The sequence below is a fragment of the Capricornis sumatraensis genome, chromosome 10, assembly GCF_032405125.1.
Source record: "Capricornis sumatraensis isolate serow.1 chromosome 10, serow.2, whole genome shotgun sequence".
NCBI classification, from domain to species: Eukaryota; Metazoa; Chordata; class Mammalia; order Artiodactyla; family Bovidae; genus Capricornis; species Capricornis sumatraensis.
Window position 1 is genome coordinate 1,802,501 of NC_091078.1, and position 26,716 is coordinate 1,829,216.

General features: G+C 39.3%; 1 protein-coding gene across 1 annotated transcript in view; it reads left to right on the forward strand.

Annotated features, from left to right (window-relative positions):
* The window catches only part of PARG (poly(ADP-ribose) glycohydrolase), a 117,409-nt gene that overhangs the window by 38,907 nt on the left and 51,786 nt on the right, over positions 1–26,716 (forward strand). The window contains exons 8-10 of the mRNA XM_068982315.1: positions 10,931–11,023; positions 14,668–14,825; positions 25,554–25,633. Of these exons, the coding sequence (XP_068838416.1) occupies positions 10,931–11,023; positions 14,668–14,825; positions 25,554–25,633 (331 nt within the window). The remainder of the gene's footprint in view (positions 1–10,930; positions 11,024–14,667; positions 14,826–25,553; positions 25,634–26,716) is intronic.

Consider the following 26,716-nt stretch of genomic DNA (forward strand, 5'->3'; position numbering starts at 1 on the left):
AAACAAGAGATTACTGTTTAGAGAAGAGCTCCCTTTATGTGTCATAAACCTACACAATTTTATTCTTAATGTTTAATCTAATGAAATTTGTGTAGGAAATGGTGTGACTGGTTTTGATTAGGGGTACATTTTGTTTCAAGAACTGGCTGACAGTATTCTTCCTGAAGTTATTGTGTTCCCAAATTAGTTGTTGATTATCTGGGTTTTGGAGTATATGATGGTGAATTTTCCATACCCATCTATAAAAGCCTGTGAGTTTTAAGCTGCTGATGGCTAGTTTCCTGAAATGAGTTCTATCCTGAGAAACGGAACAGAGATTGGGAGAATGGAAGCAGAGCTGAGGCGAAGGCCTGCAGAAGAGCTCATTCTCACTCCATCCCCACTTGCCCATTTACTGCCTGATGAGCGTTTGGTGATGGGATTAGAGATTAAGAATAAAAAGAGATTCTAGAGACACTGCTTTGGGAAAGACCCTGATAGTCTCCTTACTTGCTGCAAGTAATAATAAATCCTTCCTTCCCGTGGGGGAAAGAAAAAGAATAAAAGGAGCTTCTAATGCTTAGCACTGTTTTTCTCCTGCTGGCAGCCGCTAATGGGGAGGAAAAGAGTGTATAGCAGCCTGATCTGTCCCATATTAAGCAACTGTCAGGGTAACGACAAATACAGGGTATTTCCAGTGTAAGTTACATGATAAGTACATTAAAGACTCTTCTGTACTATCTTTAAAGCAAACCTTTTCACATGCTTGTAATGAGCTGTGATTTTTATCAGTGCCTCTCAGATTTGAGTCCATAGCATTTTGAAAATTACTTAGGAAGCTCTTAATAGCTGTTTGAAGAGGAAACCGAAGCAAAGGGTGATCGAGAGCCAGGATGCTTCTCAGCACAGTCCTCTCCCTGGAGTGGCCGCTGCTGGCCCTTGCTAGCACTCAGCCTTTCGGGTCACCTGGCCCTCTGCCACCACCTTCATTTCGTACCTCTTTTGTTGGCATGAGATAAAAATTTTGAAAGTCTTATTTGTAAGTCCATAAATTAGCTCACTAATTTGTGAAGTATGCCTTCTTCAATATGAAAATGTTAGACTGGCTATTTCCTGAAAACCAATTGGGCCTTATTAAAATTTGGAGAAAATTTTTATTGAAGCCATCATTGTCATGGGTGATACACATGAGAGATCACCCTGTGGCTGGCCTGTCAGACTTGCATGAGCTTTCAGAAATTAAGGGGAATGCGTGCGCTTGTTTTCTTGTAAGCTGTCACATCTTCTCTTCAAAGTGTCAGCCTGAATCGCACACAAATAAATGTTAGAAATATTCACCTTCTCCAGTCGATTTTTTATCCTTACATATTTTAATGCCATAATTATTTTTTTCTCTAATGTTTAATTTTTGTAGTCTAAAACCATGCCTGAAGAGTAGGTGGATCTGCATGATCTTAAGAATTCTGACTTATGTTCTTTCTTTTTAATTTTTGAAATATGAACCTCTTTCAGACTTGGGAAGCTCTTGAGTTAGTTCCAGTAAGTTTTTTGAGGCATATTATAGAAAACCCAGTTCATATGCAGTTTAATTTACTTAAGGAAAAAAAAAAGACCTTGTCCTAAGTGAGGGAGATTCTTATAGGAAGTAGAGAGGAGGAAGAGGAAAAGCTTTGTAAAATCACCTAGCTGTGATAGAAAGTGTCAGTTAATTTAACAAGAATTTTTACCAAGAAGATTACATGTGACTGTGTTCCAGCATAGTGAATTAGTGTCAGTCTTGTATGAAAGGAACTTTCATACAAGCACTAGAACACTTGTCCATAAATAACTACAATATAAAGCAGGAAGTCTTAAGGGTCTTATGAAAAAACATAGAATTAAATTATAAGAGGGAGAGTTACCTTGCAGCTGGTGAGTCAGTTTGGCTAGATGTTGAAGCAGTGTGCTGTTTGAGCAAGACATTAGAAACTTAGGTAAGGTTTAGAGTAGGAAGGATATTCCAGGCAAGGCACAGATCTTACTTGTGGAAGCACATGTAGGTGCTAGAGAAGAGTCAATTGCAGAAAAGTCTAGTATGTAAAATGCACAGAAGGTTGTGAGAGAGGGAGAGAGTGTGTGTGTGGTAAGACTGGATAAGGATCTAGGGCCAGAGAGCTTGATTATTAATTCAGGGAGTTAGTTAATACTGTACTGAAAAGATAGGAAAAGCCGTTGAAAGCTTTCCAGTGGAACAAGGACACACTGGGGTATACTTGGGCTGAAACTGAAGGTGGGCTAGCAGCAGGGCAGCAGTTAGATTATTGTAGTAATCTTGGTGAGACTGGATGAGGGGCTGAGTCAGGGTAGTTTAGTAGTGATTAAGAGGAGGCGATGAATATATGAGGCCCTGCTGGATCAATCAGCAGGACTTGGCAGTTAATTGATGTGGGGGTGTTGAAAGAAAGAGGAGGCTCCAGAAAGGTTGTAAATGACTGGCCCATTAGATAATAATACTTTGCATTTATATATGAGTCTTTAGAATTTGTTAAACACTGTTATATCTGAGCCTTCATAACTCCGTAAGTTAAACAGAGTTCAAATTATCCTTATTAGGGATGAGAAAATAAAGAATTTAGGGATTTTGCTGTTCGTGCAGAAAGTCGATGCAGGTCTGGCCTATGACTGTAGTCTGCTCCACTTTGGCTGAGCGCTCTGTTCTCTGACATACCTTTACTTGTGAACCTGGGGAGAGAGGCTCTGTCATCTAGTCCCAATGTATGCCGCTAAGTTTGAATGTGGAAAAACTGGCTTTACCTTCTTTGAGCTTCAGTCTCTCCAGATATTTTTATGCTTTCTATTTTGCATTGATATTTACAGGATAAAACGTAATTTTAAAATTTTCCTGATCTCTATTCAACAAATAATGAGTACTAAATTTTATGCATGGTACTAGAATGAGTGACTTCACTTTCACTTCTCACTTTCTTGCATTGGAGAAGGAAATGGCACCCCACTCCAGTGTTCCTGCCTGGAGAATCCTGGCTGCCGTCTCTGGGATTGCACAGTCTAACACGACTGAAGCGACTTAGCAGCAGCAGCAGGATACACAATGTGTACAATGCAATCCTTCCATTTGCAGTGTCGTGGATTAGAGAAGGAGAGGAGAAAAAATGTAAATAAATAATTTTAATAAGCCAAAAGAAGTGCTATCCTATAGGTATGTATGTGCGTGCTTCCCTGGTAGCTCAGCTGGTGAAGAATCTGCCTGCCGTGCAGGAGACCCCCGTTCTATTCCTGGGTCAGGAAGATCCCCGGGAGAAGGGAGAGCTACCCACTCCAATATTCTTGGGCTTCCCCTGTGGCTCAGATGGTAAAGAATCACCTGCAATGCAGGAGACCTGGGTTTGATCCCTGGGTTGGGAAGATCCCCTGGAGGAGGGCATGGCAACGCACTCCATATTCTTGCCTGGAGAATCCCCATAGACAGAGGAGCCTGGCGGGCTGCAGTCCATGGGGTTGCAAAGAGTCGGACACGACTGAGCACAGAAGCACAGTGTATAGTTGTTTTAGCTTTGCAGTACCTTTTATATTTTTCATAATGCTGGAGAAGTAATTATCACCAGTTGGGAATGGTGAAGAAAATTGTATATCTATACTGTGGAAAATACTGCATAGCATTTATCATTCCATTACATGGAAAGATGACTTTCTTTTAAGCCAAGAAACAAGTTGCAAAAATATATGGTATACCATTTAGTTTAAAAATTCATGTAACATCTTAATTTCTGTGTGCACATATGTAGAAATGCTTAGAAGACGTTTGGGAAAAAGACAAGCATCTGTTTATGTCTTCGGACAGTCAGCAGGAATAGGAATTGGGGATTTGACTTCATCTGCATTGTTTGACATTTGTAAGCTAGAATGCATTCACATGTTACTTAAAAAATTAATGGAAAAGAAGGGCTAAGGCTCGTCACAGGGGTTTGTATCTATAGGGATAAAAAGCACAACAGCATTAATAATCAAAGAAACAGAAAATAATAGTGGTGTCAGTTTAGTCTATCAAATTGCAAATAAAACAAGAATGTGAGAATTCACAATAAGCTGGAGTTGAGTACTTTCTTATACAGCACCAGAATATAAATTGGTAGCATATATCAAAAAACTTAAAAAAAAAAAAGCCTGTTTTTCACCATAGCATTTTCTCTTATAGAGATATTCAGATAGTTGGCAGAAAGATGTGTGTACAAGGATATTCATTACAATGGTAATTATAAGAGTGGAAAGTTGGCAACAACCTGTAAATCTATCATAAGAGAGTTAGGTAAGGAAATAAGTTATGGTATGTCTGAATTATATAATAATATTCAGCTATTGAAAATAGTGATGTAGGATTGTATTTATTTATACAAGAAAATGTTCACAATATAAATGAAAACAGAATACAGACTAGAAAGATATATGCCAAAATGTTAGCAGTATATATCTTGATATTGGGCTTGTGAGTTGTATTTGTTTTCTTTTTGTTTATATTCATTTTATACAGTGAAAGTACATGATTTTTTAAACAAACATGTTTCTGATGGCAAAGTGGAAAGTTCTTTTGTCTAATGGAAAAACTATACAACTGTTAGAATAATGTGCTTTTAAGTGATTTTTTCTGTGTTAGAAGGTAGATAAGTACCTAAACATAACAAAAACTTAAATGGTTATATTAACCTTAGGATCGTAGGGCTATGAGTTTTTTCCTGTTCTCTATTTAGATTTTGGGATGAAATACTTTTTATATTAAAAATTATTAATAAAATTTCATGTTCAAGACTTCTTATATAAACTTCTTTGAAATTTTTTATTAAAGAATGTGAGTAACTTTTAACAATTTTACTAGGATCTACTTGGGTACACATCAGTAGATAAAATGGTGTGACTTGAAGTGTTTATTATATTTGTTGGTTTGTGACTGATTCAAAAGCTGTTTCCTATGAACTGAAGAAGCAGATCTATGGAAATTTTCCCCCTTTTTAAAATAACACTCTTTTGCTGATTTTACTGGCTGTAGTTTTCACTTACTCATTCAAAATTCTATAGTATTATTTATTTAGTACTTGATGTGTACCGGGTTGTGTGCTTAGTCGCATATGAATATGTCTTTAATATCAGAGCACAGTTCACAGACTTGGTTTAGTTGACCAGGCGTTCTGAGGAAGAAGAAACAAGTACAAGCTCATTCTCTGTGTGTGTGCTGCTGGGTGTTTAAGCCTTCGTCGTGCTCTGACCTTTGACAAACCCAGTTGCTCTGTTTGAGTTGTTGTCCGTGCTTGTGTCTGCTGAGGAAGAAAGATAGCTTCTTCAGGGTCACTGTGACGAAACTGCAGTAATTACTGTCCTTCAAGGTGAGGGCTGATGTATTGAGGGGATCACAGAAAGAGCGCAAGACTTCTGCTCTGAGATTCACGAGGTCCGTGATCACGCCCATTATTGTTTCCAGTCCTGTTGGCAGTGCTGGCATGGTGTCTGGCGTATAATAGGCACTTAAACATTTACTCTCCAGTTGAGTGGATGAACAGATCTGTAAAAGGGCGGAAATGGGTAAAATAGCATCATAATTTTGAAAATCTTTGTATCAATTCTGAATGAAGCATATACATAATCAACTTTTGGGATGAGAATAAAACGACAGTATGTACACACGGGCGCACACACACACACAAACAGTGCCATATGTAATTATCCGTGCAGACTGTCCAGTAGAGGGCAGGGAGAATTGAATGAAGCTTCCCATTTATCACCATGTAAATGCTTAATTTCTTTATGATCATCTTCGTCATTATTGTTATAAGTAATATATGATATAAATAAGTATTTATGTTTAAGCCTCTTACTTCCCTTGAAGTTAGGCAATGATTTAAATTTTTAAAGCTTTTTGTTACTTGTATCTTGGTTTGCATTGTATAGATTAATAAATTATGTGGATTAATAAGATTCATGTTGATGTATGGCAAAACCAATACAATATTGTAAAGTAATTAACCTCGAATTAAAATAAATAAATTTATATTAAAAAATAAATATCAATTTGTAAAAAGTTAAGATTTGCATGAAGATGCTAATAATATATGGGAGGGCATAAGATCACACTAGGTTTTTAAATTATGCATTCCATCTAAAATGGTAGTTGGGTTGGTTACATTCTCAAATGACATTTTTTATCATCTCATTTGTATTTTCAAAGCCACATTAGACATAGGTCTGAAGTGTTGACAGCTGTGAAGAAGTCCTGTGCAATGATGCTTCATCAGATAAATAAGTGATATTTTAAAGCTTGTGATGGTCAGCACAAGCTTGTGGCTGCAGCTACTAGTGTGTCAGTTTTAAAAGACAAGGACAGGTACCGAAAGGAGAAGCTGTCAGCCTCTTTAGTCACTTAAGGTTAAATGTCTTTAGGTTAAGAATGTTTGGATAGACACTTCTCTTTATCCCTCCTACTAAATATAGCTGAAACGTGGAGTTAGACTGACCAGCTAGAGTCTATGGGGCTGTGGGCACCAGGGTGGTATCAACAGAGGCCTGGTGGGGAGCCAGAACTCTCACCCTCTGCAGCGCCCCCCGCCAGAGGTATCAAGATGCATCTCCCCTCCCTGCCCTGGGAATTACCAAGGGCAGCAGAGTTGCCCCCAGCCCACCCCCCCCAGAGGTATCAAGGTGCATTTCCCCTCCCCGCTCTGGGAATCACCTGGGGCAGCAGAGTTGCCCCTGGCCCACCCCCCCAGAGGTATCAAGGTGCGTCTCCCCTCCCTGCCCTGGGAATTATGGAGGGCAGCAGAGTTTTCACTCCTGACGGATGGCAGTGAGCTGGCTCCTCCTTCCTGTGTCACAGAAGACCTGTGAAAACAGATTTGAAAAGATCCAAGGTCTCAGAACAATACCCCAGATACCCAGGTTTCAATAACAGTCACTCCACCAAGAAGCAGGAAAGCCTCAACTAGAATGTGAAGACGGTCAGCAGACACCAACCCTGAGACAGCACAGATGCTGGAATTAGCCAGCGAGGACACCAGTGCAGCCTTCAGTAAGCAATTACAGACCTGCCTGAAGCGAAAGAGCAGCCCCAGCAGAAACGGAAGCTGTATAGAAGAACCGATGGAAATTTTAGAGCCGAAAAGTAATAGTACCTGATTTTTTTTTAAACAAATGCAGTGGAGTGGGCTCAGTGGAGAATGGAGATGACTGAGGAAAGAATAGGAGAACTTGAAAAAGAGCAAAAGAATTACTCAGTCTGAACAACATAAAAAAAAAAAAAGACTGAAAAAGTAGTTTAAGGATCTTTGGAACTGTTTAAAAAGATCTAACAGTCGTGCCTTTTTAGTACTGAAAGGGAGAAGGAAAAAGCGACAGGGCTGAGAAAATAACAGTAATGAAAAATAGCAACTGGAAATGAGAAATAATAGCTGAAAATTTCCCAAACTTAATAAAAGACATCAAGAAGCTGAGCAAACCTCTTACATGAAACCCAAAGAAATCCATGCCAAGATATATCATAGTCAAACTTATTCCAACTAAAGGCAAAGAAAAGAATTTTGAAAGCATTCAGTAAGAAATGGCACATTGCCTGTAGGGCAAAAACTGTTTGAATGACAGTGAATTTCTCATCGATAACACGGAGGCCAGAGAGAAATGACACAATATTTTTGAAGGAGTAAGAGAAACGAACTGTCAGCAGAGAAATGTATATCCGTTGAAAATATGCTTCAGAACTAAAGAACAAACAGCGACATTCTCAGATGAAGGGAAGGAAGACCGTTTGTCATTAATAGATCTGTCCTGAAAGAATGTGTAAAGGAATTTCTTGAAACAGAAAGGAAATGATGAAAGATGGAATCTTGTTACATAAATAAAGAAGAATAGTAGAAAGAGTAAAAATACAGTAAATATAGTAGCGTTTTCTAAACAGTGTTTTGACATTTTCTGTTTTGCTGTTTTCAGAAATTTCAACACTATCAAATGTGGTTCTCAGTGTATGTAAAGAAATATTAAAATTATAATGGGGACAGGTAAAGGGCCTTGAAGGTAATATTTCTGTACTGCAGCATATGAAGTGTTGACACCAAAATGAATAGTGATAAATCATATATAAAGAAGTGCCTAGAGCAGCCAATTAAAAAACATCTGTTTAAACAGATGTGCTCAAATACAGTTTAGATAAATAAAAATGGAATTCTGAAATATATTCAGGTAACCCACAGGAATAAAGGAAAAGAAAGCAGGTAAAATTAAAGAAAATTAGAAATTAATAAGTTCTAACATATCAGTGATTAAATGTAAATGATCATAGTTCACCAATTAAAAGACAGATTACAGAGTGGATTAAAAAAATGACACACTGTATGCTGCTTACAAGAAATTATTTCAGGCATAACAGTATAGGCAGGTGAACATAAAAGGCAGTTTTGTTTGTAATAGCCAAAAATTGAAAACTACCAAAATGCCCCTCAGCAGGTAAAGTGGTTAAACAAATGGTGGTATAGCCATACTCTGCAATACTACTCAGCAGTAGGGATTAACTCTTGGTACGGTCCTGAACTTGAGTAGATCTCAAGAATGCTAAACGGGGTGAGTAAAAAACTCAGTCTTTAAAGAACACATGCCACATGATCCCATTTGTGTAACAGCAGAATTACAGAGATGGACAGCAGGGTGATGCTTCCTCGGGTTTAGGGACAGTTGGACGGAGGGAGTGACTGTAAATCAGTAGCACGAGGGAGACTTTGGCTGGAGTGGAGCACTTCTGCGTCTTGATTCTGATAGTGGCGAAACAGATGCATGTGTGATAAAATAGCATAGACCGGTACGCGCACGCTGTACCAGTATTAAGTGTGCTACAGTTAATCCAGAACGTAGCCACTAAGGGAAACTGGGCGAAGAGCCAACTGGCCTCTCTCTGTCGTTTTCACAACTTTCTGTGAGTCTCTAATTGCCACAGTGTCTTCAGAAGCAAAGAGAGAAATTAGGACTAAGAAGAATTTGAATGTCTTCAGTGCATCACTGCATTTCATGCATCTTCAGGTGCAGGAAAGCAAGCATCTTTACTGCTTACATTAGAATTCTAAAGGAGTAGAGTGCTTCCTGTTGTTTGACTTTTTAAATTTAGGTTTCCTGTTTTTGGCATTGTTTGTGCTCAGTCATTTCAGTCGCGTCCAACCCTTTGCCACCCCGTGGACTGTGGCCCGCCAGGCTCCTCTGTCCATGAGATTTCCCAGGCGAGAATGCTGGACTGGGTTGCCATGCCCTCCTCCAGGGGATCTTCCTGACCCAGGGATGGAACCCTTGTCTCCTGCATTGCAAGTGGGGTCTTTAGCCACTGAGCCATCTGGGAAGCCCTTTATTGGCATTAAAGAGGCTTATAATGGAGAGGCTTTGAACCCTCTTTAGCCTTCATTTTATTCTTTTCAGTGTGCTTACTTCCTGTTAGAGACCTGTTGGATTTATCTGCTGTTTACTTAACCCTACCACCTCTTAACACAGCCTTATTTCCGTTTCCCACTCTTCCACTATATGTACAATATTCATTTCAGTTAGATCAGTTTTCTGGTTTTTTAGTACGATGGTAAAAACTGTTCATATCTGAGATATGATTCCTTTTCTACTCTTGTACAACTTTGTGTTTTCTCCAGAATTAATAATTGTCTTCTGCTCTTAACTTGCTTAGTTTTTTTAATATACCTGTGATTAATTGAATCCTGCACTCTCTGGATTGTAAGTATCTTTCTGTTCATTTTGAGCATCAGTTTCCCCATTATCCTAATTTAAAGAAGGAGTTGCACATAGGTTTGAGTTTTAAAGCTTTGGTCTAAAGAAAATTCTCAATAGTAAAACTTCCTTGTAAAACCAAGGTGACTGTAAATTATCTTGCTACTTTTTCTGTTTACACACATACAGTGTGTAGCTGTAGGTAGACAAATGCATATTTATTTCAGTTTAGCTCCTCTTAGCTAAGGGAATCTAGATATTTTTAAAGAGTCTATATCCTCATCAGTCGCAAACATGGTAAACGTAGAGAAGTGGGGGAGAGCCGTGGAGTATAGGCCAGAACACTTGGGTTCTAGTTCTGATTTAGTAGCTAATTCACATATTCAATCTAGGATAATGAGGGTAACCTCCTTGGCCTCAGTTTTCTCTTCTCTTTAATAATGACAGGATCAGACTGGATTATAACTGAGACCTCATCTATCCAGTTCAGATGTGATTTCAGATAGATACATGTTTAATCCTGACTGTGTATATAGAATGTCTAAATTAAGAGTGTTTTCATTTTCACTGTTTTGAAAGAATTGCTCTGATGTTTTGAGAAAAATTGGATTAAATAGACTAAAGTAATTTCTAAAGCATTGAAGAGATGGGAAATTATAAGACAAAAATGGGTCATAAATATCGTTTTTCTTGTACTTCGAATTATGATACAGAAATTGTGGTTTTAAGTTCCTGAAGGTCCCTGTGAAAGGAAAATTCTGAGTCACCTGGAACTTTTTGTTTACTATCCGGTAGATCAGATTTGACACGTAAAAGTTGCTCTGAAACAATGTGTGGCTTTTATGGTGAGTTACTTAAATTATAGGCTGTAGACGCTTGAGGGCTTCCGAAGAGTTCTTGGTGGTCTAATAGTTTTTAGTTGAAGTAACCAAGGGCAGAATGTACTGCTTTTCCTTTGCAAATATTTTATTTAGTTGTGGATGTGATATGAGAGAGATTTCACATGTGGGATACTTCATTCCTTTTCAGAGGACATTAAGGTGAATTACGTACATTTGGAAATAAGTTCCTGACTGTACCTGTTGTTACACTTTTGCGTGTATTCCATGCTGGTAATATGCCTTTTTATGGGATCCTCTGAAAAGCAGATATGTAGTTTAATTTTAAGAACAGACATTTGTTCATTGGTTATTATTCACTGGTAACATATTCTGTTGGTTTTCAGGTACTAGAAGAAGCAGAAGCTCAGCACTTGTGTCAGTCCATTTTGCCTGATATGGTGAAGATTGCACTCTGTCTGCCAAATATTTGTACCCAGGTTGGTAGAAATGACTTCTTCCTCAGTAGCTTTCTTGAGACTCGCAGTTGAATCTTGTTTAAACTTGAATTATCAAGGTAAAAGAGAGAAGAGAGAGATGGAAACAGTTTTTGCCGGAGCCTGATAAGTTTGCTCTGCTAGGGAGAAGGTTAGAGGTTAGGAGAGCGCTGCGAGAGGCCATTAAAAATGCAGCACTCAATTTCCGAGCTTCGGTTCACAGTGCTGGTGTTTGCTCACTCGTACTTCTGTTTCTGTTTTTAAAACAGTCTTTAACTTTCAAAAAAGGATAGTCAGTATTTCAAAACATGCTAGTCGATTTAGAACATTTTATCTTCAAAATGGTTTAATACCTCCTCCTTCCTCTTCTCTCCCCCACTGTAAAGCAAATGAATTCACCGTACATTCTTTTTTTCCCTTTTTTATGTATGTGTTTTTTAAATGCTTTTTTATTGTGATAGAACCATATTTAACTGTACAGTTCAGCGGCATTAAGTATATATTCACATTATTAGGCAACTTGCACCATCGTCCATCTCCCAAATTTTTCACCTTGTAAACTGAAACTGTTCCCATTAACCATGATACATTCTTAACTTTTAAAATGAAAGAATCTGTGTTGTTTTGTTGTATTTATTGCTGTATAACAAACTACCTTAAAATTTAGTGGTTTAAAGCAAGAAAATTTTATTATCTCAGATTCTGGTGGGAATTTGGGAGCAGCTTAGCTGACTGGTTCTAACTTGGCTCTCTCCTGGTTGCAGTCAAGGTAATGGCCTGCACTGCAGTCGTCCTAAGGTTTGAGGCTGAAGGAGCCACTTCTCAGCTGGCTCACTCACGTGGCTGCTTGGCAGAAGGCCTTACTTCCTTGCCATGGGACTCTAGGTTGATGGGTGTCCTCATGACATGGTTGCTAACTTTCCCAGAAAAAGCCACCGAAAAGAGAGAGAGAGAGGAAGGGTCAGTGCCTTTTTTGACCTTGTATCTGAAGGTACACACGGTGACTTTCTTTATTTTTTCCTCTTTATTAGAATGTCGTCACTACATCTAGCTCATACTCTGCCTCTCAAGGAGGGGGATTATCAGAGAATTTGTAGACTGTATTTTCAGATAGTTATAAGAGATTGTTGGTTTATTGTTCATAATTGTCCTCCTCTATTTCCCGCAACAGTAGCTTGAGTTTGCCTCTGTCTAAGATTTCTAGGGCCAGCCCCTTGGCTGCATGGATGCTAGCCGGGTTTCTGCTGACACTGGTGATCCACAGGAGCCCTAGGGACAGTTTGGGTGGAGCAGTTCCTGAAGGTGTAGGATGGTCCCACACATTGCAATCTGTCATTGGAACACCGCAGAAAACACAAACATAGCCTCTGGGGTAACCAGAAGCCATGTCCAAATACCGGATTCCAAATGTTGAGTGTTTTCCAGTGTGCCATATTTGTTAGCATCATATTGTGACATTTCCAATTTTACATAGCAATAATTTCACCTCACTAGTTCATTTTACAACTCTTCTTGTTTATATTGCAAGTTATTTGCTTGCTTATATTTCATATTCATTCTTTTCTCTTTTCCTCCTTGGTTTTTCCCCTAGGTCATAAAATTTCTCACTACCTCTTGGACCCTGCCCCTTGTGAAGACTTTCCTACCTCTCCCAGCCAAAGTTAATCGTTCCTATGTCATCCAAATCATCCTTAGCACATTATTTTGTAATTTATGTCTTTATATATCTGCTTCCCTAGATTATATTCTTCCTGAAGGAAGATCATCTTTGTTTCCCAAGGTCTAACATAAAGAAAGATAGCACAAAGTCATGTCTGACTCTTGCGACCTATGGATTGTAGCCTGCCACGCTCCTGTGTCCATGGGATTACCCAAGCAAGAATACTGGAGTGGGTTGCCATTTCCTTCTCCATAGTGCCTGACTAAATTCTTCTTCAATTCACTGTAGTTCATAATTGACAGAATATAGCCTGTTTGGGGGGCTTCCCTGGGAGCTCAGCTGGTAAAGAATCCACCTGCAATGCAGGAGACCCTGGTTCAATCCCTGGGTTGGGAAGATCCCCTGGAGAAGGGATAGGCTACCCACTCCAGTATTCTTGGGCTTCCCTAGTAGCCCAGATGGTAAAGAATCCGCCTGCAATGCGGGAGACCTGGGTTTAATCCCTGGGTTGGGAAGATCCCCTGGAGGAGGGCATGGAGACCCGCTCCAGTATTCTTGCCTGGAGAATCCCCATGGACAGAGGAGCCTGTGGGCTACAGTCCATGGGGTCACAAAGCGTCTGACGCAACTGAGTGACTAAGCACAGCACAGCCTGTTGATAGGAATCCCTCTCTCCTCTGCTCTTTCCTTCGTGCTTTAGAGAGAAGGTGGATTTAAGGGGATACGTATTCAAGAGCACCCAGGTTTGTAGTCTATAACATCTCAGGTGGTGGAACCAAAATCAGATTCATGGCCGTCATCTTCTTTCCTGGCTTAAAACTGTTTGTCCTTCCATTAGTGTGCTGACGCGGAGAGCATCTTAGTTTTGTCCTCTGTCCTCGACTACAAAGGCAACCTTTGCTGTAAAAGTTAACATTTCACTTTGGTATCCAAATATATCTTTGGCAAGTTGAATTGTTTATGTTGTTAATGAGTTAATCATATTAGCATTCATAATAATGTACATATTAATGTTGATTCCTGTAGTATGATCGGGACAATTCTCTCTGCCTGTTGTTTTGAGATTAATGCAGATATCCAAGATTCTTTCTGGGTCTTATTGAAGGGAGAAGGAAAAGCACCTCTAAATATCATATTGGAGCATTTTGAAATTTAACAGCTGATATATAAATTGGCTTTCCCAGCATGTCTTTAAAACCATACAGTTTAAACATTTAAAATAAAACCCACTGAACACAATGCTCATGCAGAATATGCTAAAAATAAAAGGTAAGTTAACTTGGATTGGGTACAACTTGAAGACACATCAGACATAAAAAGCTTGAGGGAAAAATGTCTTGAGGGAAAAATGTCCTGCATCTCCCTTAACTTGGTTATGTAGGAAATGCCTATGTTGTTGCAAGTTATATGGAAGTAAGTCTGTACACGCGTTTTCCATTAATTGCTTTAACAAAATTAGGTTTGGGTCTTTTAAATTGTCAATGTGAAGTGTGATTCAGAATTAGAAGGAAAGTACTTATTTATTGATTTATTTTCCATAGATCATTTTATTTTGGACTGAAATAGAAAAATTAGTCTGTCCAGTAATCTTTAAATGAGAACAAAATTTAGCATATGCAATAATAGCCAACCTCAACATTACATTTTTCTCTTCCATCCTTTGTTTTAATTTTTCATTACAAGGTAATGTGTTTTTACTTCTTACTTGCTAAAGGAATCTTGTTTGTCACTAATACAAGTAATGTTTGTGTTCTCTTCACTGTCGTTATTATTGATTAGAAATCTGCACTTTGTCAAACAAGTACATTTTCCCAATCATCCTTAATGAACTGCCCTTGACTTCAACCGTATTGCTGAATTAGGGATTCAGGAGTGTCCTGAAATTATTCCTACCTTAATTTAGCAAATGCAATTTGGTGCCTCTGCTTTTGAAATTGCTAAACTAATTACTGCTCTTCTTGTCTGTATTTTTTGTTTCCTTTATCAGCCAATACCGCTCCTGAAACAGAAGATGAATCATTCCATCACAATGTCGCAGGAACAGATTGCCAGTCTTTTAGCTAATGCTTTCTTCTGCACGTTTCCACGGCGCAATGCTAAGATGAAATCAGAGTATTCCAGTTATCCAGATATTAACTTCAATCGGTATGTTTTCAGAGAATACCTTTTTAAGAGTAAAATACAAAAAGTTGGCATTGAGTGATTTGCCAGACATTTCATGTACAATTATGGAATTCAGTCTTTATAGTACAGTGAGTTAAGTGATACTTTTGGCATTTTGCAAGCAAGATGATTAAAATGCATCGTCACAAAGCGTGCTTGGGGCTGAGGAGCCAGTGGGTGACAGAGGTAAGGCTGATCTCAGGCCTGTCTTACTCCGAGGCCCTCGTTCTCTCTACCCTGTCAGGCTGTCCTTCCCCTCTACGTGCCCTGGATTCCTGATGCCTGTTTGATGTGATTATTCATTCACAGGGTGTTTGTTGCACTTTATATTTCTTGTATGCCGAAATAATTTAAGGCTGCACCATGAGTCTTCCTTTCTGTAAAGTGAAAGTGAAATAAAAGTCGCTCAGTCATGTCCAACTGTTTGTGACCCCATGGACTGTATGTAGCCTGCCAGGCTCCTCTGTCCCTGGGATTCTCCAGGCCAAAATACTGGAGTGGGTAGCTCTTCCCTTCTCCAGGGGATCTTCCCAATGCAGGGATCGAATCCAAGTCTCCTGCACTGCAGGCAGATTCTTTACTGTCTGAGCTACCAGGGAAGACTCTGTAAAGTGTGAGTTAAAGTTGACTTTCCCTTTTTACAGACATGATTAATTTATTAATGCAATGTTTTTAAAAGAAAGACAAAAACATGTTTAAATTTTTATTAAAGTAGTTTATTGTGATAAAGTTTCAGATTCTAGCCATTTCCCCAGATTATCGCTTTCTCCATAATTTACACAAAAACATTGTCAAATCTTCTTGGAAAATGAATATAATTTTTCTCTTCCTACACCCTCCCCTCCTCACCCCTCCAATCTCTGTTCTTCACATGAGAATTATCTTTATGGGATCTGTGGGTAGAATGTGAATTTTTCCCCCAGTGTCAGGAGTGGGCCTTCAGAAAATCGTTACAATATCTGCCCCTCTTTCCCAGTCAACTGTGTGTAATGTCCCCATCTCCTGCCCCTGAGGGGTGGGGCAGCAAGGACAGGGAGCGGAGGAGATGCAGGCAGGGAGCAGAGTCACATGACTTTGCTCACAGTTGGCACAGTTCCGTTTCTGTTCTGTGTCTGTGTTCACAGCTCATTGGCATGCTGATGCAGCTTCTTTTAGTTTACATTTTTGATATTGTCTCATTAAAACTTTATTTCAAATTAATTTAGACATGTAAAAAGGTTGCAGAGATAGTACTGGGAATTCCTGTATATAACTCACCTAACTTCCCTTTATTGTCATGTTATTATGAACCCATACAGTGTAACCGTAGGAAAATTGTCAAAGCCAGGAAATTAATATTGGTGTAATGCTGTTAGCTGGCCTTATTTTAATTCTAGCTGTTTTTTTCTGCTGTTATTTTTCGGTTCCAGAATCTTCCCACTGTCCCCCGTGGCATTTACAGTAGTCCCCTCTTGTCTGCGGCTTGCTTTCTGTAGTTTTAGTTACCTGTAGTCAACTGCAGTCTGAAAATGTTAAATGGAAAATTCCAGAAGTAAAACAATTTGTTAAGTTTTAAATTGCACGTCATTCTGAGCAGCATGATGGAATCTTGTACTGGCCCACTCCCTCCCGTCTGGGACTTGGATCATCCGCTTGTCCAGGACATCCCACCTCTTACTCACTTAGTAGACTGTCTTGGTTACCAGATCAACTCTGGAGGTATTGCGTTGCCTGTGTTAAAGTAACCCTTATTTTAGTTAATAATGGCTCCCAAGCACATGAGTAGTGGTGATGGCAATTTGAATGTGTCAGAGAAGAGTTGTGAAGTACTTCTTTCCATGGATTTGTGAAGGTAAAAGAGATTCACGCTAGTTTTGCTGTTACAGTCACAAGTTATGGCCACTCTGCCTGTAAGTGCTTAGTTAAGATGGAAAAGGCATTAAATACACACAAGAGGATATTCTGAAAGCAAAAGGCCACATTCACGTAGCTTACTATATTGTTATAATTATTCTGCTCTATTATTAGTTATTGTCATGAACGTCTTACCGTGCCTAATTTATCATTCGGTGTATAAGCATAGGAAAAGAATGCGGTATACACAGGGCTCCATACTGCCCAGTGCTTTAGGCAGCTACTGGGGAGGCTGGAATTCCCTGCAGGTAAGTGCTGTAGTTTGCTAAGTCTTCTCTACCCTGTTTTTCAGTTTTTCCTTTTCGTTCATGATGTTGACACTTTTAAAGACAACTCATCAGTTATTTTGTACTGTGTTCTTCAGTCTGGGTTTGACTGACATTGTTTTCGCAAGTGGAGTGAGGTCATTGCATTTTTAACAGAGATTCAGGAGAGCTGATCCTGTGTCCTTCTCTGTGCATCGTATCGGTGGGCTCTCGATATTGGTGTGTCTTACTACTGGGGATCAGTGGCCTCACTAAGCTGGTGTCTGCTGGGACCTTGCCCTGTACATTACAGACTCTTTCTCTGGGATTAATAAATACCTTGGGGGGGGGGGTGGACACTGTGCAAACGCTTGCATTGTGTTTCTCCCCACTCTCTTTAGCATCCCTCGGTGGATCTTGTCTCTAACAGTTATTACTGTGCTGTTGGCCTATTGTAATTTTTTAATTTCTCTCTTTCCTTCTACATTTACTGAAATTCTGTTGTAAAGAAGAGCTATCCCTTCTCACCCAATTTTAGAATCAGAATGGATACATATATTTTATTCTGTGAGTTGATATTATTCCATTTGGCCATTAGGACTCCTTCAGGTTGACATCTGTGTTCTTTTAAAAAGCCCCCAACCTTTTTTTTTTTTAAATTATTAAAGTATTTTTTTACTTTCTGGTCTCATAAGGTGCCAGGCTTATCTTATATTTTCTATTACCCAGCTGTAGAATCAGTCATTTTCTCGAGGAACCCTGGTTTTCCTTTATTGGAGAATGGTGCTTGCAGGCTAAGGTCTAGTTTACAGGTGTGTTCAGTGTTCCTAGAGTGTCGCTGTTTCTTCTTCTTCTTTTTCCTTTTTTTTTCTTTTTTTCTGGCCAAGCTGCACAGCTTGTGGGATCTTAGTTCCCCAACCAGGGATCAAACCCAGTGAAAGCACCAAGTTCTAACCACTTAACCCACCAGGGAATTCCCAGAGAGTGTCATTGTTTCCAGTGCCACTTAGTGTATAAAGACAGCATTTCTGACAGCTCCACAAGGCAGCAGAGAAATGGGGTCACAATTCTTTGCAATGGCATAGAAAGTTATCCCAAATGCTTCTCTCTCTTATGAGGAGAAAAATTCTAAAATTTATCTTATTAGTTCTTAATATACATTTTTATTAAAAATAATGCACTTTGGTATGTTTATTGTATTTTACTTTATTTCTTTGGCAAACAAAAGTAAATATAGGGATTGCCTGTGTGAGGGATGTAGGTTGCGTGCACCTTATAAGAATCATCCCGAAACCATCTCCCTGACCAGGTCCATGGAAAAGTTGTCTTCCACAAAACTGGTCCCTGGTGCCAAGAAGGCTGGGGACCCCGGATATAAAGAATAGGTGCACAGCATGATGACAGTGTATTAGAGAAGGATATAATCTAATAAGGAAGACCTTCCTTGAGGAAATAACTGTTGAACTAAGTGTGAAAGAGTGAGCAGGAATATTTTTACCAAGGAAGAAAGGAAAGTTGATTGCATTCTGGGCAGAGGGGCACAGCATGTACAGGAGTGTGGCAGGCTGGACACAGCCTGCCCAGGGGCTGAGAACGCCACTGTGGCTGCAGCCTGGAGAGAGAGCAGAGGCTGCAGAAGTAAGCGGAGGCCAGGAGGCTGTGCTGGGGAGGCCATCCTAAGGCAACAGGAAGTCAGTAAAGGACTTGATATGGGGGAGAGGGAGGCCGGTGCACTTGATTCGATTTAAAGTTTGGAAAGTTTGTTTTGACTGCAAGGGGGAACTGAGTGGAGAGGGGCCAGACGTGAGATTACCCGGTCGAGGAGACTACTGTGATGCTGCAGGAAAGGGAAGATGGCAGCCAGAATCGGGTAGTGGTGGAGGTGAAGCTAGGGAGGCTTTCGAAAAAGAAGCCAGTGTGGTGGTGCTGGGCCAGATCGGAGGGTGTCTGCGGAGAGGCCTCCAGGGCGCTTCCTGGGTCTGTGCAGTCAGCTGCGTGCCTGTAGTGTTGCCTGCTTTTCCTGAGGCACTGCCTGCCTGACTCTGTTACAATTGCCTGTTTAATCCTTTCAGTGGGACAGAGAGCTTATCTGCTCTGTTCTTCGTTGTTTTCACAAAATTTCGTGCATTGTAGTCCTCAGCAAATCCCTGTTGAATAAATGAAGGTAAACTTTATAGATGAAACATTTGAGAAATTAAGTGACTGGTTAGTGGCAGTCTTGATCTCACTCTGTGGTCTTTTACTTTTCAAACTGCACTGTATTCTTAGGAATCATGAGATGTTTTATCTTTAAGCCTCATAATTAAACGTTTTTTACCTTTGATTTCTTTAGTATTTGGGATAGGATTAAGAGAAAACAAAGAACCTTGGTATCTGCAATTGTGGTTGTATAAAGAACCTGTTTATTAAATACAACTTTTGTGCCTGTTTGAAAAATTATTAAAGAATTTTTCTTTACAAGTAGACTCACTGTTAGTTACGAGCTATTTATCTCTCACAGATTTTCTTTGTTAATATAGAAAAGGAAATGGTCAGATTTTGTATGTAAGTAAAGAAGTGGAAATTTAATTTTGTAGAAATATAATTATCTATTTCCATGAAGAGTATTATAGTAATAAGGGTTCTCCAAGGAGTAAGTAGCCTGTTTATTTGGAATAAATGTTTGGTTAGCTCTAGGATCTGTCAAGAGATGCTATAAATTATGAAATTTCTATCTGGAATTCCAGAGACAATCCCAGTGATTTGGGGGTTGTTATTCTGAGTTTTGGTAAGAAGTAGCTCTAATAATGGTTTAGAATTAGTGTTTCAGTGACTACTTAGAGTTTGTTTCTGTAGAATGGTCAGCTAGTAATATATCTTGATGGTTCCTAAGATAAACCTTATGTCTTAGTTATAAACTAAGATAAACTATGTCTTAGTTATAAACTTTCTCAGAAGATTCTTTGATTTAAACAGATTTAATTTTTTTGACAAGAATTGTGAATCAGTTCAGAAAGCCTCTTTTCTAGATAAGTTATTTTTAAACTGTATTATGAGTATTTTTAAAGATAACCCAACTTCAGTACTTAACAGTATCTGGTTTTTCTCTTTTTTTCACCTGTTTAACCCCACTTTGTTTTTCCCTAGAATATTTTAAAGCAAATTACAGACATTAAATTTTACTCATTAAGAATTCAGTATTTAAACTTGTCACAGATAACTTCAGTACTATATCTCGGTTAAATGTTTGTAGCCCTTTTCTCAGAAAAGCTTAAGGTTCTCTGTTGGTAACTATGAATATACATTCCACATTAGGTAAAACAAGAAAAAGCACAAGAAAGGGAACAGATGTTATGTGTGGTTAGAATCAGTAATTGCAGGTTTTTAAAAGAAATAAAAAATTGTATAAAAATGCAGTCTCAATTATGTCCCAATATCTGTATCTGTTAATATACTTTGTGTTTATACCTATACATAATAAATGTATGTGCACAGAAAATGGACTGACAGGAAAATGAGTCAGAATATGATTTCCATGGGGTGGTGAGATACACACGCTTCGTACACATCTGTGTGTTTTCAGATTGCTTTTATAATGATCACATATTGCTTTTTTAATCAGAAGAAAAATCAGTTAAACAGGAGGAGCAAGTCAGTTATCAGAAATGGTTAATAAAAAAGTAGACAGATTTTGTAATTTGCTTTCGAGAGTTAGAATCCCACAGAGATTTTGAGCCTTCCCAAAATAGCTGGTGTGGGTAACTTCTTCCTTCCTAATGACAGCCCTGTAAACACATTGCCATGGCCGCCCCTGCTCTCTCGGTTGACCATTCAGCATGTCGAGGAAACGCGAGAGCACAGGGCCCTCTGATGGCTGCAACACTGGCAGCCTTCTGTCCTCAGCAGTAAAGGGGACTGGAGGTTTGGGATGACTGACAGGCAGAAGTCAAGAGGTCTTGGGAAGCCTTGACTTCTGTGACTGCTCATTTCCTGCTGCCATAACCAGAATTTATATTAATTTTAATATATGTTTTATTTTTAAAGCATCTTGGTTTGTCATGTAAACTTTTGACAGGAGAATGCTGGTTTGGCAACATCCTGTTATCTCTTTTCATTGTGCGTGGTGATTTATCCTGAAGACTGAGCTTGTTGGCTCTAGTGTCAGCATGTTAGGATTGATGGGAAAAGAGGCTGAGCCATTTTCCTTAATGAAGAGAATATGGATTAGAACAGTATAAGTGTTTTATGTAAACAAGTGTTGATTTTTTTTTAAGCTGGGCATTATGTAATGACTTATTCTATCCTCTACTTACTCAGCATTATCTGAAGTTTTTGCGTAAAAATATCTAATAACTAGTATTTATTAAGTGCCTGCCATGTACCAGTGACTGTACTATTATTTTTTAATCTTCATATCAGTCCCTATAAATTCAATATTGTTTTCTTATGTTTCAGATGAGGAGTTGGAGGCTTAGAGAGGGTAGTTCACTTCACCAAGTTAACTGGTATAATTGGAGTTCAAAATTCAGGGTATGGTTGGCCTTTTTTACCTGATAGCTAGTCAGAAATTAAAACTATGCTTTGAAATAATCCTTGATCTGTAAGAATTATTTCCAATCTAGAATGACCATGAAGGAAATAAGCTTACAGCATCCCAGTCGCATTTTTATCGAATAAGAGTTTAAGTGGCAGAAGTGGGACTTGAACACTGTCTTCTGTTCAAACTTAGTGCTGTTTCATTACGTCTTACTTCCTCCCAAGAGGAGGTGCTCTGAGTGTGCTCCAGAAATGAAAAACAGTCAGTAGTTCCCCCTTTTTCTTGTGGCGTATGGACAATCAGGTACCTAGTTTGGTGAGCCGTTTGGTAAGCAGATTATGGAGCATCTTGTTGCTGGCATGCTTTCTTTTTTGCCGTAGTTGCTGTTTATGATTATAGTTTCTGCCAGTTGGGAGTTGTGTCTGTGTGTGAGTGTATTTGGTCTTAAAAGGCCAGCTAGTTAACTGCATAAGAAAAATGGTAAGAGTATGTGATAGAAGGCTGACGTCAACAAATTGAATAAGTCTTCCCTTTTTTATTTATTGTTGTGTTTTTCCAGCCCTGTTTAGTTATGTTAAACACCCCTGACCTTTTCCCCTGCTTGCCTTTCAGGGCCTAAACATTCTTATAAAGGCTTCCAATGTGATTAGCATTGATGCTTCTGAAATTGCTTGGAAACTGATGGTCAGAGATTAATTGTAGGTTGCAACAGTGGGCAGCCCAGGAGGCTTTCACATCTGTCTCTTCCCTGGATTGGAAATGCTGCCGGGGCCATATGGCACACCGCTTCACAGCAAAGCCAAGAGTGACTTTCTGGCTGGGTTCCGGATTATCATTTGCTTCCACTTTAAAGTGGAGGTTATAGTGCTTTGGGTTTGATTTATTGTATACTAATAGGATTAATCCTTAACTTGAAATCACGTGGGAGTGTGTGTGTGTCTAGAATCCAATTCCAGTAATGTTATCAGTATTCCATTCAGGGAAAGATTTCATTAAACTATGTTTTTCTTTATATGTATGGAAAGAAAAACAGTTAGTGCGTAGCTGACCCTTGAGTGACTTACTGAAAAGGAGTTTTGTTTTGAACACAAGGTCTGACTGGCCTTTTCTGTTTGTTCCCTTTAACGGTCTGTGATTACTATTCGGTGAGACGCTGAAAGGTCTTCGCTACATGAGGAGGGGATAGTATGGCCTAGTTCATGTGCATCTCCCCGGGTGCGCCTGCTGACTCTCAGTATGCCTTTAAATATGTCTGTGCATCCAGGGGCTTCTCTACTCTCAGTATGCCTTTGAATATGTCTGTGCATCCAGGGGCTTCTCTACTCTCAGTATGCCTTTGAATATGTCTGTGCATCCAGGGACTTCTCTACTCTCAGTATGCCTTTGAATATGTCTGTGCATCCAGGGACTTCTCTACTCTCAGTATGCCTTTAAATATGTCTGTGCATCCAGGGACTTCTCTACTCTCAGTATGCCTTTGAATATGTCTGTGCATCCAGGGACTTCTCTGGCAGTCCAGCGGCGAAAGCTCTGCTTCTGCTGCAGGGGACGCGGGTTCAAGCCGTGGTCTGCAACTGAGATCCTGCGTGCCGTGTGGCAGAGCCAAAAAACCAAAACCGCCTTGGACTTGAAAATCTAAATTTAAAAAAAGTGGTATCGAGGCATTAAAACCATCTGGATGGAGCTTGATGATTGCGAGAAGACCTCAGGCTCTGAGTCTCTGTGTTTCCGCTCTGAGTGTGTTTCTGTGAGTTTCTGTCTCTCACGCCCTCCCTCCGCCTCCGGCCCGGTCTCTGCTCTTTCTCTGCGCTCTGTCTTGCCAGCCCCGTCTTTCTGACTCTCCCTTGCTCGGGCTCTTTCCTCAGTGCCTTCGTCTCTTCCTCCCCTGCAAGCGCGTCCTTCGGATGGCACACTGCTTCCGTGGCTTTCGGTCCTGCAGAGTGCCTGTGTTTTTATGTTATTTTCACTTGCTGCCTCATTTATTTAGGTGGCTATGCACAAGTCTACGAATCAAAATCTGAGAACTGATGCAAGAGTTTTAAACGCTCCTCATCTTTGCTGTTCTGCCTCCTCGCTGTGTCCCAGACCTCAACCCCCACACACTTCCCCGTCAGAAAGATGGGAGAGCATCTTTGGTTACACAGAGATTTGATATTAGACTTAGAGCAATGAAGGAGAAGAATGTGTTGAGGTTCTGTTTGATTTGTGTCTGTAAGAGTTGAACCTGAAAAATAAATAGTAGTGCTCATTTGTAGTGGGTGATAATGACAGCCATATAATCCTTCCAGGAAAGTCCATATTGCTTGGGTAATAAATCTGTAGTCCCAAGAGTCTCTTAAAGTTAATAATTTGTCATCATGGTTATGAAATATGTGAACTTTTATGTAATTTTATAAACAACTGACCACATACTGAAGCTCGGGATGCCTTTTATGTTTGGGGGAATTATTTCTTAAGGGCAGTAGTCATTTTCACTCACTATGCAACAGTTCTGTGGAAGAGGAGCTTTTTCCTCTTAATTGAATTGTATACTATATCAATTCATCTCTTTAAAAACAAAAGAAGGTGAAAGCTGCCTTTATAGTGATATTTATCCTGCTTCTCTCTACTAAGTGATAAACCTTGGAAAGGGATTTTGCAATGGATCCCAAGGTATTCATTTAGTAAATCATATTTATTTGATACAGGATGTTTAATTAAACTGCCAAGTGGCTCCTTCATTTTGACTATCATTTTGATTTGAACAAACTCTATTCTGGCTGACGTATTGCAGAAGAAACCAAGCTGAAACCTGTGTTCTCATAGATTCTTCCAGAGGGCAGTTAGGTTTTAAGAGTATATTTAATAAATATTTTAGAAAATACATTGTTTTAGAAGAGTAAAAATTATCACATAGACACTCAAACTATTTTTTAACATTAATTAGATTTCAGATTTGGTTAAAATGCTCTCTGATATTTAGCATTCTTTTCAGGAAATAAGGGTTTATATAAATTGTTTTCTCAGAAATTGACCCTGAATAAAGAATTTCAGATCATTGAAAACAGGATTATTTGACATCTGCATTTCCTTCCCTTTTCCTAATTCATTTCATTTGCTCAATAGGATTTGCTCATAGAATTAACTTTTCCCTCTCTGCATAGTTACATAAGCTTGTTTCTCTAATCATGGAAAATTTTACCCATTTCAGCACTTATTAAAGTGAACTTTTACTTGAAGGGTTTCTGGTTTTAAAGCAAGAGTATGTGACCAGAGGCAGATGACTAATACTTCATCATTTATAGCCACAGAATTTCTTTATGATTTTTAAATACCTTTGTGAAGCTAGCTATTGTGCCTGAAAGCATGCATTTGCGTTGGAAATCTTTTGGTGAACTACTTACTCAGGTCATATAGTTCCAAAGCCTTGCTTTTCTTTCCTCAGGATAAATTGCATTATGTGTTACCAATAACGGTGCCACACCATTTCAGAGAAAACTGAATTAAGCTGTGCAAGTCCAGGTTGCTGGAAGCCGGATGACATAAGGTGGCCAGTGTTTCGGTTACCATACAAAGGGTATATTTGTTTGATCACCAGGGGTCGGTCAGTCCGCCAGTATCTCACCATACCTGCTTGTTGTTGTCATAGCTGCCCCCCACCGCCAAGCAATCTTGTGGATTTTTTTCCTCATACCATTTTGTTCAATCATGTAATGACCGAGTAATATTATGGCCAATAATATTTGCCATGGGGGAAATGAGCATTAACTCCCTGGCCTGATTGTCTTTAGGGGGCCAGATGGTGCTTTCTCCCTGCAGGAAGACAGCCTGGAGGAGCGTGGTGGTTAAAGAGGGCCGTCTGATTTGGACAGCTTTGAGGAAGCCTGGCTCTCATCGCTTTCAGTCCTCTCTGGGTGCTGTTTGAACCCAGATAGTTTCCCAGTTTCCTGTTGTTCCAGAATTGTCTTCTGGAATAATTACTTCTTTTGTTTCGGTAGCAATATAGATTTAGTGTTTTGTGAATCATTAAGGCGTTTAAAATCATCTTTACCCTCTTTTATTTCTGGTCTCTTTCAGGTTGTTTGAAGGACGTTCATCAAGGAAACCAGAGAAGCTTAAAACGCTCTTCTGCTACTTTAGAAGAGTCACAGAGAAAAGTACATTCCTTTCATTCTTACTTGTAATTTTTATCACTGATGGGGACAGTTCAGACAGGTCAAAAACATCGTGTTCAAAGTACACTTTCTGCCCAAACCACATTAAAACTAGCAATGCAGTAGCATAACCTAAATGTTACGCATATGTTGTGTGTATGCGTAAATGTGTACTGTAAACGTGTGGGTTTTATATACTCGGAATTTAGACCAGCATAACACAAGGTGATGGATGTTCATGAATAAAAACAGTAAATTAGTGCTTTCAAAAGAAAGTATATTGCCTGGGAGATACATTTTGGGCATTCTTTATTTAAAGAAACATTGACTGGTATAATTAGTTTATTTGCAGAGGCTAACCAGTTCGTTGCCTTCCTGCCACCCCTCTCGTTTGTGCCTCCTCTGTGCCCTTATAAGGTTCTTGTGAAACAGTGTTTGTACTTAGAGTTCACGTGTCTTGTCTTCTTCTGTAGGACCTTGACCGTCTTGTTTTCCCAGAGGCTAATCATAGCACTTGAGACAGCAGTGGTAAAAGTCTAGCCAGTGCTGGTAGTGGCCAGCTAATAATAGATCGGTATTGCCACTCTTATCCTAGGAGCTGGGGTGGCCGCAGACAAGTTTTTTTAACATCTCTAAACGGCTGTTTCCTCATCTGTAAGATGAAAGAATAATGATAATTTACTTCATAGGGTGGTTAGGTGTCAACGAGTAGTGACATGCTTAGTAAATGTCAGTTATTATCATAGGTGCCCTTTCCTGCAAATAGTTGTAAGTTTGCTTTTGTTAAGTAGAGCAGGTTAACTCTGTCCCAGTGAAATGAGTTCTTTTTAGTTCTGGTCTTCCCAGTTGTGTGATTGTCTTAAAGTATCACACACTGAATTATTAATATTACTGAATAACATAATAATAATATTACTGAATTATTTTAAGGTCATTTTTCTCATATCCTTCCCTTAGTAAGTTATCACACATCATAGTGTACCTAGGATTTTTTTCCTTTTGAATGTATTGCTGTTGGGCATGGTTCAGATTTGAGGTAAAGAAATCGATGATCAGGATTTTGATATTTCAGGGACAAATTCATAG